The 15,773-nt window shown below is 39.5% G+C and overlaps 1 protein-coding gene and 1 pseudogene across 2 annotated transcripts in view; one reads left to right on the forward strand and one right to left on the reverse strand.

Annotated features, from left to right (window-relative positions):
* Window positions 1-5,503, reverse strand: part of FOCAD (focadhesin) — a 140,912-nt gene extending 135,409 nt beyond the window's left edge. Inside the window, exons 1-3 of one of the 2 annotated variants that reach the window (XM_032213512.1) lie at window positions 5,451-5,503; window positions 940-1,022; window positions 10-84 (exon numbers count right to left, since the gene is read on the reverse strand). In XM_032213512.1, the coding sequence (XP_032069403.1) occupies window positions 10-84; window positions 940-996 (132 nt within the window). In that variant the 5' untranslated portion in view covers window positions 997-1,022; window positions 5,451-5,503. Of the gene's footprint in view, window positions 1-9; window positions 85-939; window positions 1,023-5,304; window positions 5,407-5,450 lie in introns of those variants that run through there. The other variant, XM_032213513.1, reaches the window with a different exon arrangement.
* An 8,275-nt stretch (window positions 5,504-13,778) lies between these two features.
* On the forward strand, window positions 13,779-15,510 carry LOC116506181 (annotated as a pseudogene).
* Window positions 15,511-15,773: the final 263 nt, after the last annotated feature.

Below are 15,773 nucleotides of genomic sequence, written 5' to 3' on the forward strand. Positions count from 1 at the left end.
GTCACAAACCTGGTTACTGGACTGGCTGATCTTGTTAGATAAAACATTTTCTTTCAGCACTGCAGCAATAAGATGGCCCACAGCCTGTGAATAAACATAAATCACTAAACTATGATGTTTATTGCAGCCAGCAGCAACCACATCCTACCCACCACACACTGCTACATTAGTTAAACAACAACATGAAGGCTAAGGTTATATTGCGGAAAATAATTTATCAAACACAATTCAATAGTAGCAACTTGATATTCTCTTTATCTTCACAGAGAATTCTGAAATATAATATCTTGATGTTAAAAATATGGCCACTCACAACTATTTAGATTGTCAATACAAGTGGATCAGAACTTGCTACCTGAATAAGCATAGCAAAAATGTATTAAAGTTAATGTTAAAATATTACTAGATGAGGCTTTACTTAGGAGTTACATATATGAGAAAGTCCTCAGTCTCCCTTAAAAAGTGATTTAATAACTGTTCCTGGTAATACAAAAAGTTCTGCCTAGGACATGAGATACTGTGATCTATCATTACAATGTCAGCAAATCTGGTGACAGCTGGAGATCAAGAATCACTCCAGAATCCATTAATCTCTTATTTCAAGGAGAATGCAACCAACTCCAAAACGATCTCAAGCTCAATCTCTGACTCCTATGTAATAACAGTACCTCTGTTTTGGCTGGATTAAACAACAGCTTGTTATTTCCCATCCAGTCCATAATGGCACTTTGGCAATACTCCAGGATATCAAATAACTTACTTGAAACGGGGTGGTAGGAAGCAGCAAAGCAGGGTGTCCTCATCCTGAAGGCATCTCACTCAAAATTCTTCCCCAGGGGTTTCATATAAAGAATTCATTTTTCAACAAGTACAAGTGCCTATGTGTGGATCAATCTATTCAGGCCACATATGGTACACACCAAACAAAAGCTTTCTCACCTGTGACTGAATAAGCGTGTTAGGAAAATCAAGCCTTTTTCTGATTTCTTCAGACATTGTTTGATTAATCTATAGACAAACTTCTGAAACAATAAAAGTAGATATAAAATGTCAACATCATCACTAATTTGGTTTTTAAATTTGCTGAATAAACTGCAGTGAATAAACATAAACCAAAAATTTGAGTTTATACATTTACACTAAGCCTATGTCAAACTAACCACATTATGGCTAAGCCACATGTGCACTCTGAATAAAAGTTATTTAATTGAAGGTCCACAAAAGTCTAAACAATAATCTTGTTAAAATAAGAGCACATAGTGTAACACAGCAGTCCCCAAATTTTACGGCTTGGTGGCCCAGGAGGGGGGAGGGGAACCAGCCCACAGGTCGCACAAATTGAGCTGTGTGTTTATGCACTGGCCAGCTGTTGGAGCAGCTTGGTTTGAAACAGACCGTGGTCTGGTAATTGTAGACCCCTGGTTTAGCATATTCAGAGATCTGAAATAGACATAAACAGTTATCTGTGGAGATTCTCAGTCGCCCGGGTCATAGTTGTCCCAAAGATGCTTTTTCAAAAGGAAACTGGACTTTTTTTTTTCTTAAAGACTTTCGCTTCTCATCCAAGCAGCTTCTTCAGTTCTGACTGAATCAGAATTGAAGAAGCTTCTTGGATGTGAAACAAGATGTCTTCAAGGAAAAAATAAAGTCCAGTTGCCTTTTGAAAAAGCACCTTTGGGAGATAAATTGTTACATTATGGTGAAAGGAACCAATTTCTATGTTATAGCTATGTGCTGGAATTTCCCTTTGTAACATCCATTTGTATCATTTTAATATTTCTGACATTAGCCACAAAATGATTATTATTATTTTGGCATATATAAACTGACATATTATGTTACCCATAGGGTCTCAACAATTTTGTTAACTTTCTTGAATGCTTGAGTGTACTTGGCCTGCAATATTTTAAAAGAGCTGTTTTTCCATTATAGTCTGTGGCAGCCTTCATTACTCTGGTGCCCTCATGATGGTTTGGATTTTCATTCAAATTCCCAGCATGTTGCACAGTAGATATTCACATCATAGTGTAAAACATCTGGAAACACCAGTTTGAGAAAGAGTGCTATAGATGTATTGCGGGAACTGAAGATGTTTTTCCCAGTACATATGTTGCTGTGAGCATAGCACATATACTGAAGCACTAAAGGACTAGAAGGGAGATGTCGTTTGTCTAACAGTCACATGTGAACTTAAGCAACCATGTTATAGCTTTTTAGATAAAGAATCTTGCTCAACATCAGGTATGAACCATTCACTGAACCAGTTGCAGAGAAGATTCAACTGTACAGCTATAGATGAAGAGCTACTGAAAGATCTTTTTTTAAAGCAGTCTTGGAAGCTTAGTCTGCTGCCCTAACAATCTTCCAAACTACTATATGTTCATTTTGTTGAAAACAAACAAACTGTTGAGAACAGTTATCTTTATTGCAGAAAGTATAGACTATAGTAAGGTTTTTTCAACTTAAAATAATTGCTAATTTGTTTCTATTGCTTTATATTTAAACCAAAGCTCTGTCCTTGTAGCTGCTTGTTTTTGTCTAGGACCGAGATGGCGAACCTATGGCACATGTATCACAGGTGGCACACGGAGCCATTTCTGAGGGCACATGAAGCGTTGCCATGTCAGCTGATTTTCAATCTTGATTTTCAGCCGTGTTTGCCCTCCGGAGGCTTTTTGAAGCCTCCAGTGAAAAACCACCCAACGCACTTCCGGGTTGCGTGTTGGGCCATTTTTCACCCTCCCCAGGCTCCCAGAAAGCCTCTGGAGCCTGGGGAGTGCAAAAAAAGGAAATGTTTCCTGCCTCCAAGAGGGAGGCCATTTTTGCCCTCCTCAGGATCCTAGAAAGCCTCTAGAGCCTGGGGAGGGTGAAAAACGGACCGACAAGGCTCACTGGAAGTTGGAAAACAGGCCATTTCCAGCTTCTGCAGGGCCTCCGGAGGTGGTGGGAGGCTGTTTCTGCCTTCCCCAGGCTCCAAGAAAGTTGTGCGCACATGAGCGGGGCAGGGGGGGTGTCATATGCATATGCGCAGGGAGCACGGCACAGGGGAGCATTAAATTATGTGGATGGGCACACAAGCATGTGCAACAGCGCGCATGCGTGTACTTTTGGCACCTGAGGCGAAAAAGGTTCGGCCTCACTGGTCTAGGAGATGAAGAAGGGATCATACCAGAACTATCCCTGCCTGATTTTACCCTGACAACAATTTTGAAATGTAAGCTGCTCAGACTGCTAGTGAACTACTTAGCAATCTGTAAGCAATTTGTAAACTGCCCAGAGATGCTTTACAAAGTGGGATGGGTGGCTTATAAATTAAACAAATAAACATGCAATTTGAACCTAATTTCCCATCCTTAGCCCAATCCTTTAACCATACAGTACACCACAAAAGACACTGAACTGAAGTGCCTTATTAACAAGATGCTTGGGGGTGGGATCTGTTCTGATTTTTTACCAGCTGAATAAGGTATTAGCTCAACCATCTTATTTATTTATAATTACTCTTCTGTAATATCAATACATTGTCAAAATTCTGAATCCTTCTCTTAATCCAGTCAGATTTTTTTGCCTGAAATCCTAGATCATTGTATTCCACATGTCACAGTGAATACAGAAAATTTATACCAGGGGTGTCAAACTGGCAGTCCATTGGCTGGATGCATCATGAGCAGGCCATGCCCAACTCATATCCACAAAGGGAAAAAAACATCACGTGACAGCAATGGGACACCATGAGTTTGACAGCCATGGTCTATACCAGGGGTAGTCAACCTTTTTATACCTAGCGTCCATTTTTGTATCTCTGTTAGTAGTAAAATTTTCTAACCGCCCACCGGTTCCACAGTAATGGTGATTTTATGAAAACGTAATGAAAATTTTTAAATAATGCTATGATTTTTTTTAAAGTCAATTAAATTTAAAAAAAGGAAAGTGTTTCAGTATTGGACAAAACCCCTACCACCCACCATGAAAGCTGGAACACCCACTAGTAGGTGGTAGGGACCAGGTTGACTACCACTGGTCTATACCCTTATTAAAAATGCCAGGTTTTAGAAATATAAGAAAATCAGATCAAGATAAAACACTTCAGAATTGTTTCCATCTTCATAACATATAAGCTGTACAATCAATTAAAAAACAAACTGAAAATTGTCTTGTGGTGAATTTTTTTAAAAAAAAAAAACTGGCATTTTAATAGGGGTGTATAGACTGCTTACAGTATATCCACTATATATTAACTTTTGTTTTGCTTTAACTTTCTGGTACTATTGCTCTATTTCTTAATCATGTCACATATTCTGTGTCAGCAAACATATATCATGTTCAGGCTGAGGGTTGTCAATCCTATTGCTCCAAGAACACCGGAAAAGGCATTGGATGTTTACAGTATGAAAAACCAGATGAGTAGAGGTGAGTACTCTGCAATATCATTTAAAATGTTAGCTGACATGTATATGAAACATTCAGCCTTAAAAGTGTTTGCATCAACTGAGTTTTATCCATGTCAAAGAGAGTGACAGTCTACATGTATTAACTGAAGAATATAACAATTTACTGCATCATCAGGAACCTTGCTTCATATCTTCACAGAGCAAGTTTGGAGATAAGGGACCAAGGATGGGACCAGCATACACTAGTCTGCTCCTATCATACCTGCTTTAACACCACCTTTAAACTTCTCCACTGTACAGCATGTCTTATAATAGTGCCAAGCGCCAAGTTAGCAAGGATTGCGTCTCTAAAATTCTGAAGCAAGTTGAAATAGTACTGGTTTGAATCAAGCCTTGTTCTATAGTCCAAAGCTCTGTTCTTGTTATAGCAGCTTAGGTTTGTTACACAATTCTAATTCATCTTATTCATGTTGCAGTGGTTTTAAATTAATTTCAAATTTTATATAAACAAATCTAAACATTTTTTAAAAAGCAGCATGGAGTTTCAGAAGACTCTGGTAGCCCTATAATCCAACAAGGACTACATACAACTAGATAAGTAATTTCCCCAGAAGTGAACTAACTGCTAAACCATTACAAATCTCAGGAAAGACTCTAGACCTCTATTATTTCAGCTTTTTAGAAATGGTGGGCTGCAACCCCACCATTGCCAGACAGCCAAGCCATTCTGCATGGAGATTATAAAAACTAGGAGACCAACTGATGGAGGACTTCAGCTTGTGGAAGCTTGCCTTAGATTAGAATAAACTGCAGCGACCGAGTTAGGGAATGAGAAGAGCGTGTTGCCTTCTTAAAACGTGGCATGCATCAACTCAATCCAGAAGAAGAAAAGACATTAAAAAGTTTGAATTACTTTCAATTGCACGCTTCAACAGCCCTGCGCCACCCACTAACACTGCAGAGGCGTGCAGATCCACTATTGGAAGGCTACGATCGGCAGCGTTCGAAGCAAGCGTTTCAAACCGAAAGCAGCCTCTTAAGGCCGAAACAGGCGCTCACCTGCGTTCACTCGAGATCCCTCTGTCAAACCCCGCAGCAACGTCCCGTGGCCGGAGACGCGGTATACAGCGCAGGCTCAGTAGCGATTGTTCGGTCGCCCTGACTCACAAAAGGGCAGGTTGGCTACATTGTTGCTTCTGAGCATGCCCGGGAAGAGGATTATGAGGAGGGAGGAGGTGGAGCCGCGTTACAAATAAGGAAGATTTGGTTTCGTAGAGTGGTGTGTTAAAGCTGCTGAAGTGTCGGTGACTTGTCAATTTTCTGTGGGCTGTTTTTAAATCTAATATGACTGATTTTTCACTTTCTTCATATTGTTTGTACGTACTGTGTCGCTGCTTATTACAGTCATACATAAGCCTATATATAGCTACAATGAAGCAATTAGAAATCTCTGAGTTATTTAATAGACTGAACATGGAAGAGAATTTAATGACCTGGAAAAGTTAATTTCTTCATACACTATTGTTTAAAAACAGCTGCCTCAAAAAAAAAAATCCATATCTACAAAATAACATAAATACAATAAAATTAACCTACCCTCCAAACCAAACCACTCTAATTTTATTTAAAATGTGTGGGATTCTAACGAGTTAAACAATTTATTCTGTTTTATTAAAAAAGTCATCCTAGGCATACCACTGTTACATAAAAACAATTAAAACACTATACTATGACAATATATCCATCAAAATAAAAATAGCCTCAAATTACAATCCCATTAAAGAAATGATACTAAAACACATAAACATTAATTCAAATAACTGGTTAAACAAAAAGATTTTCTGTAATAAATTTAATAAACTGAACTGTAATACCAAAGTTGGGGAAAGGTATTTTATAATAAATTAATACAACAAAATATTTCTCCCTTACTCTATTCACACTATGTGCTAAGCTATAATTCATTCATAGTTTATTAAACTAATATTGCCTGACATTGTATAATACACAAAAATATAATTTACAAATTAAAGTGGCTAGGTCTGTACAATATACTAACCATGTTATGTGAAAGCCACGTTGTGGCTCAGTACAATGTGTATATTATAGACAGTGTGAGCAACATTCAATACTCTCAGATAAAAGATCTGAATATATTGGATTGTGACTTTAAAAAAAAATTCTATGAAAATGGGCACCAAATATTCTATTTAGTTCTCATTTCAGATCTGTTGGTGAAACAGAGAAACTAATAAAGCTCTTTTCTTTTAGAGAAACAATCCTAATTGTTCATATAATTCTAAGTATGAAATATTTTATTGTGGTCATTAGTTAGCATGTGGTCATTAGAAATCAATATGCAAATAACCAAACCTGAATTGATAATATCAGACTAGTTAGGAGAAACACCTACAAAGAATTTTAATTTAAAAAGAGAAGTTATTTGTCCTGGGTACCCATGGGTAATGAATGGTATGTGGAAATGACTTTGGTAGGCAGACAGAAAATCCACAACCTCAATAATACTGTGATAAACGAAATTTGAGTTCAAAGGAGGCGGTGGCAGAATGTCTCACGATGTTTCCTAGTTTTCAAGAAAATAAAAGGGACGGAAGAGAAGAGTTCTTTCAATCATTTTTTAAAAAACATTGCTTTTAAAATAATAAAAAAGACAACAAATAAAACACAAGGATAATTATAATACATTTTCAAAGATAAGGCTGGATATTAAAAGTTTTAAAAAGTGAAAAATACAACATAGAAAATAAAGGAATTAACATTTATAGTTTATACATATATACATATACACATACATATACATACACACACATAACACCTATACGCACACACACACACAGACAGAATAGAATATTCAAGTATGATATATTTCTAATATATTTATAGAAATCAAACTATCATTCTTTTCAAAATTCTGCTAATTCAATCTTACAATAAAGATGGAAGTAATCAACTCTGTCAAAGAATCCAAAATTTTTGCCACCAAAAACGTGACAGAACCCTTCCCCCACCTTTATTGGCTCTCAGAGGTCATGTGACTCCCTCTGGGAACAGAAAACTGGCTGGTTATTTAAAGGGCCAGGTGCATCCCCACCTATAGCAACAGATTTTTCTTTGTGAAACAAACCATTGTGATCTGCTAATGGTAACTATCAGGGAGGTCATGCAAAACCAGAAGCAAAGAAAATGTAATGCTTCATGGGTTATACATGGACTACTAGCCTATTGTATTTGAAGTTCAGAAATAATATTGGGGGGGGGGCTTCCGGGGAGGGACCTTGCCGTCGCCGGCGGCTCAAGTGAGCTGCCCCCAGATTTCTGGTTCGTTATCTACTTATTATCAGTAGATATCTGTTTCTTCAGGCAAGAAGACAACAGTGAGTGACCCAGCCAGTAAGAGCTTTCTTTGAAGTTTGCAGTTGTTTTTTTTTGCTGTGAACAGAAGGGGAGAGACGGCCAAAGCTGAGTCATGGTGGTGGCCTTCCAGCTTCAACGGTCCTTGGAGGAAGCTAGTTACCTTGACCCCTTCCAGTCCGGCTTCAGACCTGGTTACAGCACAGAAACCGCTTTGGTCGCATTGACCGATGATCTCTGGAGAGCCAGGGATGGAGGCCATGCGTCCATCCTGGTTCTCCTTGACCTCTCGGCGGCTTTCGATACCATCGACCATGGTATCCTTCTGCGACGACTGCGGGAGGTGGGGTTGGGAGGCACTGTTTTGCAGTGGTTCTCCTCCTACCTCTCGGACAGGTCGCAGTCGGTGTTGGTTGGGGGGCAGAGATCGTCCCCGAGGCCCCTAACATATGGGGTGCCGCAGGGTTCGGTCTTATCACCCCTACTATTTAACATTTACATGAAACCGCTGGGCGAGATCATTCAGAGGCACGGGATAAAATACCACCAATACGCGGATGATACTCAGCTGTATCTGTCCGCCCCGTGCCAACTCAATGAAGCGGTGGACGTGATGAACCGGGGTCTTGAGGCCGTTAAGAACTGGATGAGAGCTAACAAACTGGTACTCAACCCAGACAAGACCGAGTGGCTGTTGTGTTTTCCTCCCAATAATTTGGCCAGTGTTCCATCGCTCAGGCTGGGGGGTCAAATTTTACACCCCTCAGATAGGGTTCGCAACTTGGGAGTCCTCCTGGACCCACAGCTGACTTTCGACCATCATTTGTCGGCTGTGACCAGGGGAGCATTTGCCCTGGTTCGCCTGGTTCGCCAGTTGCGACCCTACCTGAACCGGGAGGCCCTCACAACAGTCACTCGAGCCCTTGTGATCTCTAGGCTGGAATACTGCAATGTGCTCTACATGGGGTTGCCCTTGAAGAGCATCCGGCGACTTCAGCTAGTCCAGAATGCGGCCGAGCGAGTGATTGTGGGCGCACCGGGGTTCGCCCACATAACACCTATCCTCCGCGAGCTGCGCTGGCTACCTGTTGATCTCCGGGTGCGCTTCAAGGTGCTACTCAACATCCATAAATCTCTCCATGGTAGTGGATCTGAGTACTTGAGAGACCGCCTCCTGCCGATTACCTCCCTTCGACCGATTAGATCGCACAGATTAGGCCTCCTCCGAGTTCCATCCGCCAGTCAGTGCCGACTGGCGACTACGCGGAGGAGAGCCTTCTCAGTAGCAGCTCCGACCCTTTGGAACGATCTCCCCGTGGAGATTCGCACCCTCACCACCGTCCAGACCTTCCGCACAGCCCTTAGGATCTGGCTATCCCGTCAGGCCTGGGGATAAGATTCTAATTTGCCCCACCCGAATGTTGAATGAAAGTTGTGTTTTATTGTTTTATTTTTATTTATGCACTGTCTTGTGTTTTTGTTTTGCACCCCCCTTCCCATGTATTGTAAGCCGCCCTGAGTCCCCTCAGGGAAAAGGGCGGCCTATAAATCATAATAAACTACAAACTACAAACTCATACCTCCGGCCAGAAAATCTCAGCTGTTTTTTTTGCAGCACAAGGCAAGGGAACCCCCCCCCCCCTTAGGACAATTTCTGAAACTATTTTATCTGAAATTAATACAAGCAGAGACTGGACCTGAGAACTTTATTTGCCTTTTTTAGAGAAAATCCTAGCTTCAACGCTATAAAAGCTCCTTTGTGTAATTGTTTTCAAGATGGTGATTTTGTAGCTTCTGCATTTGCTATAATGGCATATCTTTAATTCCCTGGCACGACTGACAGAGAGAAAGATCAAAGAAACAGCCAGATAGCTTTCTCTGACTAATTAGATTTGTTTCTTTGAAGACCTACCAAGAATTCCTTTTTCTCTCTTATCAATTTTTAAAAGCTCCAAAGCCTCCTTGTCAATAAAGGGACACTCTAAACACAGACGAATATGAACTGTTTCATTACAATGCTAATCTTTTGAAACTTGCCTTGTTATAACGCTTTTTTCTGACATCTTTTGAAAAACTTCTACGAACAAATTAGGGGGGACATAATACTTTTTTCCCTTGTAAGCTAAATAACGGGCCAGCTGAGTTTGAATAACTGTTGAATAATTGTTTGAAGAAAAGAAATAATGGCACCAAAATCAAAGTCGGGGAGACGTCCTTTTAGCAATACACCTCATGCATTTGGCACAAAGTCGCAGCTTTTACCTTCTACGCCCCCTACTGGAGATTTGCTAACGAAAGAATTTCTTTTTGAGACTCTTAGAGAATTTAGAGAGGAGATGAAGCAACTTATTACAGACTTATGTGATAAGCTTGATACCAGGATTGCTAAAACAAAGGATGATATGGTAGGACTTGTAACTGTACTGACAGAGTATGTTGCTGGAATGGAAGATAAGCTAGAGCTTCTGGAAGAAGCCAACACCAACCTGACATCCAAAATTGAAGTGATGCAACAAAAAGTTGAAAATGCAGAAAAACAAATTGTTATGATAAATTATAAACAGATGGAGCTTGCATTAAGAGTTAGGGGACTGCGTGAAAACGAACAGGAGAACTTGAAACAGATTTTTTCAGAGGCCTTCAGTCGTCTGGTGGGAAGACCGGGAAGCAACTTTGACTGGCAGATCGAAAAAATTTATCGTCAGAACTCGTGGACGGCAAAACAGAGACAGCTTCCCAGAGATGTAATTATATACTTTGCTACAAGAGAGTCTAGAAATGTGATACTACAAGAGTCTTATAATACCAAGTTACAAATTGGCGGACACTTGATTGTCTTCAAAGAAATACCACCCCAAATGTTAAGAGCCAGGAGAGACTACGCCTTTCTAGTCAAAGAACTCAGAAACCGTCAGATACAGTATAGATGGGATGTGCCATTTGGTATTATAATTACATTCGGTGAGCAAAAATATCGTCTCAACTCTGTATGGGAAGCCCGAGATTTCTATCATAAGACCCTGAAGGTAGGACACCCTGAATCATCTGGATCTGGAGAAAGACAACGAGAAGGACAAGATAAACAACAAATCACACAACTACAAGACAAAAAGCATTATTTTTCCCTTCCGGAAGGGCAGGAGACCAGAGAACAAGGATCTAGCCATACGACTACCAGACGAATGGGAAAACAAGGCAGACTGCAACAACCTTAATAATCATCGGCCATTGATTAAGGAGTTATGTCTGAACTCATTATAAAAGAGAAAGAAAATATTTTGCTATTTTAAACAGCTCAAAAACAATATGACTTATCTGTAAGAGAACTATATTAAACTAACTGATTTAAAATATTTGCTCAATCTCGAATTTGGTCAATATTTTGGAACTCTTGTTACGCAAAAGAAAAATGGTATAGTTGTATACTGAAGAAGAGACATTAAGGCTGAACGAACTGAGGCAGATCTCTTTGGAAGATATATTGCATTGGATTTAAAAAGACTTGATGGACAACTTTGAATTTTTATACAAATCACTAATGATTTATTTTCTAGGGTGAAGAAGACAAAGATTGCGGTGAGGGTTCTCTTGGATCACAACCCAGTTTGGACGCAATTGGGAAGTGTAGTGTAGGCAAGAAGGTCTTGGAGGTCGAATGGGAGCTTATTTTGATACGGAAAGCATATTAATGATTGTAAAAATTGTTATCTGAATACACTGTTTGGAACATGAATAAGGGTATATCCAGGGAATTTGTAGGAGATTTAGGTAAAGCATATATGAGAGGAGTACTGATGAATATAATATATATATATATATATATATATATATATATATATATATGTGTGTGTGTGTGTGTGTGTGTGTGTGTGTGTGTGTGTGTGTATGGACACAAACAAAGGCAAAAACGAAAAGAGTTGGAAGAGGAAACCAAAAGAAAAATTTGAAATGTATCTAAATTGTGTTATAGAGGAAGGAGGCACAAAGGGGACAAATTAAGGGTTTGGACAGATAGATATTTAGATAAAGAGATAAGGCCCCTAGCTAGAGAAGAGTTCTATTTGGTTAATTTATTTGGTTTTAATACATTTGGAAATCCTGCAGGTAATTAATTAATTAAGATTAGGAACAATGTAAACTGCTTAAGTTTGTGTAACCGTAAGAAGCTGAGTTCAATGCAGAGATTTTACTGACCTTTTCTTTCTTATTCTTTTTTCTTTTCCCTGTTTTTTCTTTATCACTTTTTTTTTCTTTTTTTTTTTCTTAACTTACTTGGTTTTAATACATTCTAGACTGTGTTTGATAAAAAGCTATACCGGGTACGGGCTCTGGGAAGTCGGAAGGGGGGAAGGGAGGTGGGGTCATAGGGGGGAGGGGGGGAAATATAGTTTGTGCCAATTTTTAAAACAACATGAATGCACTTGTATACTGTTGCCTTTTTTTTTCTTTAATTCTAGTATAAAATAAGAAGCTGAATATATCGATGAATAGTAGAAATACACCGAAGTGAGGAGCAGAGGGAAAGAAGAGGGAGGGGCAGAGAGGGAGTGAGAGAGGTATGGAAGGAGGGTGAGATGGAAGGGAGGGGGAGAAAGGAGTGTTAGAGGGGGAGGGGAAGTAGGAGAGGGGAATGTTGGAGGGGAGAAAGGAAAGTTGGAGGGGGGAGAAAGAAAGGGTGTATGGAGGGTTGAAGCGCTATATTGGTTTTGTATTTTGGGGAATACAAGGAGGGTTGTGTTTATTGCTCAATGTTACATGGCCTCAATCAGGCACAGTATATATGTGAATGTATGAAATGAAAATGAAAATGAAATAAAAAATTTGAACACAGAAATAATATTGGGGGAGGGGGTTTAATATCCAGAAAACTAATTACATCAGTTTATCTTGGCAGTCTACTGTTTTGTTTTAAACTATCATAAATAAAATATTTATATAAAATTTCAAATTGTCATTGTGGAATTTCAGGGTATGCTGCTGTTTATACTGTCATACATCCCAATTCACATTTTTCAGCAAAGAAGGATTCTTCTTTATACATGCTATTTTAATCACTTTCAGCTTATTGTCATAGCTAAGTGGGAGAATATGGTTTGCGCAAACAGAAGTTGGAAGAACATTTGAACTAATGTTCCATCCTGTATAGGAAAACCACTGCTGGAGCATGTGTGACAAATGCCCATCCAAACTTTGCTTGAACAGATCAAGTGAATAAGAGTCCATCTCCCAATGCAGTCCATTTCATTGTGAACTACACTTATTGGGGAAATGTTCAATCAAGGAGAGAAGCAACCTGAACTGAGGAGAAATTTTCTGAGAGTTAGAACAATTAATGAGTGGAACAACTTGCCTGCAAAGTTGTGAATGCTCCAACATTGGAAGTTTTAAAGAAGAGATTGGAAACCATTTGTCTGAAATGGTATAGGCCTTCCTGCCTGAGCAGAGGGTTGGACTAGAACAGTAGTTCTTAACCTGGGCGATATCGCCCCCCACGGGGTGATTTTGTTTTTCGGGGGGGAATGGAACGAAAAGGGGTGATGCAGGGGTGAAGGAACGGAAGGGGGGCAATATGGGGGTGATGGAGCGAGAAGTTTTGGGGACACTTTTGAGACTTTTTTCATACAGTGAACCGCTGTATATCTGTCATACAAAAACATGAGATCACTTGCTATTAGTGGATTGAAATGTGTTTTAAAATGTTCCTCCAGCTAGCTTCAGTACAGAATGGCGTACATATGTGAATATTCATCGCTCATCTTCATGCGCGTTGCGCAGCAGCCTCTATCACTCTACCCATTCAGTGGCGCGTCATTGGCCAGAATGGGCGGTGATGGAGGGGTGAGTGCTTCTTTCAAAACATCGCATGCTGAGTGGCTGTCCCTTGTGATGTCAGCTGTAATGTCAACGTAACTGTTGAAGCTAGGTTTATTGACGTCCACATGTGTTTTATAGTGTTCCAGTGCAGTCTAAAATTTAATTTGCAGTTAGAGCCTTTCCTTTCGAAGACCTCTCAACATGGCCGAGAAGAGGAAGTGCTAACAATATTCAACAGAATACCTAAAATTGGGATTCATTCCATCTCCTCCCAATGTACAGCTTCTGTTTTGTCTTCTTTGTGAGAAAACATTTTCAAATGAAGCTACTGAAAGACCATTTGGTAAGAATTCATTCAGATAAAGCCAACAAACCGGTATCATTTTTCCAATCCTTAAAGGCAAGTTTGAGGATCGCAGCACTGTTGAGAAGTTATTTGGAAAATCATCACTCAACGCCGACAAGAGACTCATTTGTTCCTATGAAGTATATTTGTTGATAGCAAAATGTGGCAAACCTCACACTATCGGAGAAACGCTGATTTTACCAGCAGTGAAACAGATTGTTGCCACCATGTTGGGGCCCATCGCAAGCACTTTCATGCAATCAATTCCTTTGAGCAATGACACCGTATCAAAAAGAATTGATGAAATGGCTGCTGAAGTGGAAGAAAGGCTTATTGACACCTTGAAAAGTACAGAATTTGTGATGCAGATTGATGAGTCAACGATTCATGAAAATGAAGTCTTGTTATTGGCTTATGTTTGTTTCATCAACGGAAATGAAGAGATCAGGGAAGAACTGTTATTTACTCAAAATTTAGCCACCAACACAAAAGGTTCGTCGATATTTTAAAAGGTTGAAGGGTTTTTTAATGAGAAAAACATCCCTTTGACAAACGTGATGGCATGTGCAACCGACGGAGTTGCATTCATGGTTGGATGATATCGCGGATTTCAAGCTCATCTAAAATTGGTTGTACCTGGAGTTATGACTGTCCATTGCGTCGTTCATAGACAGCACCTTGTCCCAAAAAATTGAGTGGCCATTTGCATGAGTCTATACGTTACGTCATTAACGCTGTGAATAAAATTAAGTTGAATGCCCTGAACAATCGACTTTTTCACAAGCTTTGTGAAGAAAATGACGAGGAGTTTGAATGTCTCCTTTTGCACACTGAAGTAAGGTGGCTTTCAAAAGGAAAGTGTTTGCGGTGATTCCACAAACCTTTTGACACAGTTGTTGAATTTCTTGAATCCATTGATCCAAATTTCCACATCTGGATGTAGCTTATCTCGCTGATGTTTTTGACAAGCTGAATGAAATGAACGTAAAGCTGCAAGGAGATAAAATCAATTTTCTTAAGGCCAAAGGAGTAATCTGCTCATTTATTTCAAAATTGGACCTCCTTACAAGCAATAAGAGTCGCCAGGAGTTGTATCAGTTCCCAATCCTTGGTAACGAACGTCAACTCCAAGCAGAAGATTTGGACATTTTTTGCTGCCACTTGAAGCAACTAAAAGAAGATATGGAAACCAGATTCTATGATCTGATAAATCTGGAAGTGCCCACTTGGGTGCTAAATCCTTTCACAGCAGACTTTGCACAACTTCATCCTAAACTGCAAGAGCCACTGACAGATCTGAAAAATGACTGTAATGCCCAATCACATTTTCAGAGTTACGGCTGCGAAGCTTTTGAAGTGAAAATGAGAAACACTTACCCAATATTGTGGGAGGAAGTTAAGTTGCTTCTTTTAGCCTTTCCTTCCACTTACTTAGTGGAGTGGGGCTTCAGCGCCGTCCAACAGATCCTTTCTAAGTCAAGGAACATGTTGAAGATCACTGAGTGTGATTTAAGAATGAGATTAACAAAAATGGTTCCAGACATCAAGAAATTGGCATCAGCTCACCAAGCACAAGGCAGCCATTGATATTCTTTTTTTGCTTTTTGTGTACATACATTTTCTTCGTTAATAATTGTCTCAGCTCTTATTGTTGTATTTGCTTGCATTGGATTTCACGTTCCAGTTTGAGTTTTGGGCTTCATTTTCGAATTCTTGTTGTGCTCTGTAAAACATTTTGTGTGTCTCTTTGTATTATACTTTTTTAGCGTGCACTCCAGTTTGATATTATATTTTCTCAGTTTTATGGTTTCAATTTTTGTTGTGCTCTTCATGTAAACTTTTTGTGTAGA

Source organism: Thamnophis elegans, chromosome 3 (genome assembly GCF_009769535.1).
Source record: "Thamnophis elegans isolate rThaEle1 chromosome 3, rThaEle1.pri, whole genome shotgun sequence".
Taxonomy (NCBI): Eukaryota; Metazoa; Chordata; class Lepidosauria; order Squamata; family Colubridae; genus Thamnophis; species Thamnophis elegans.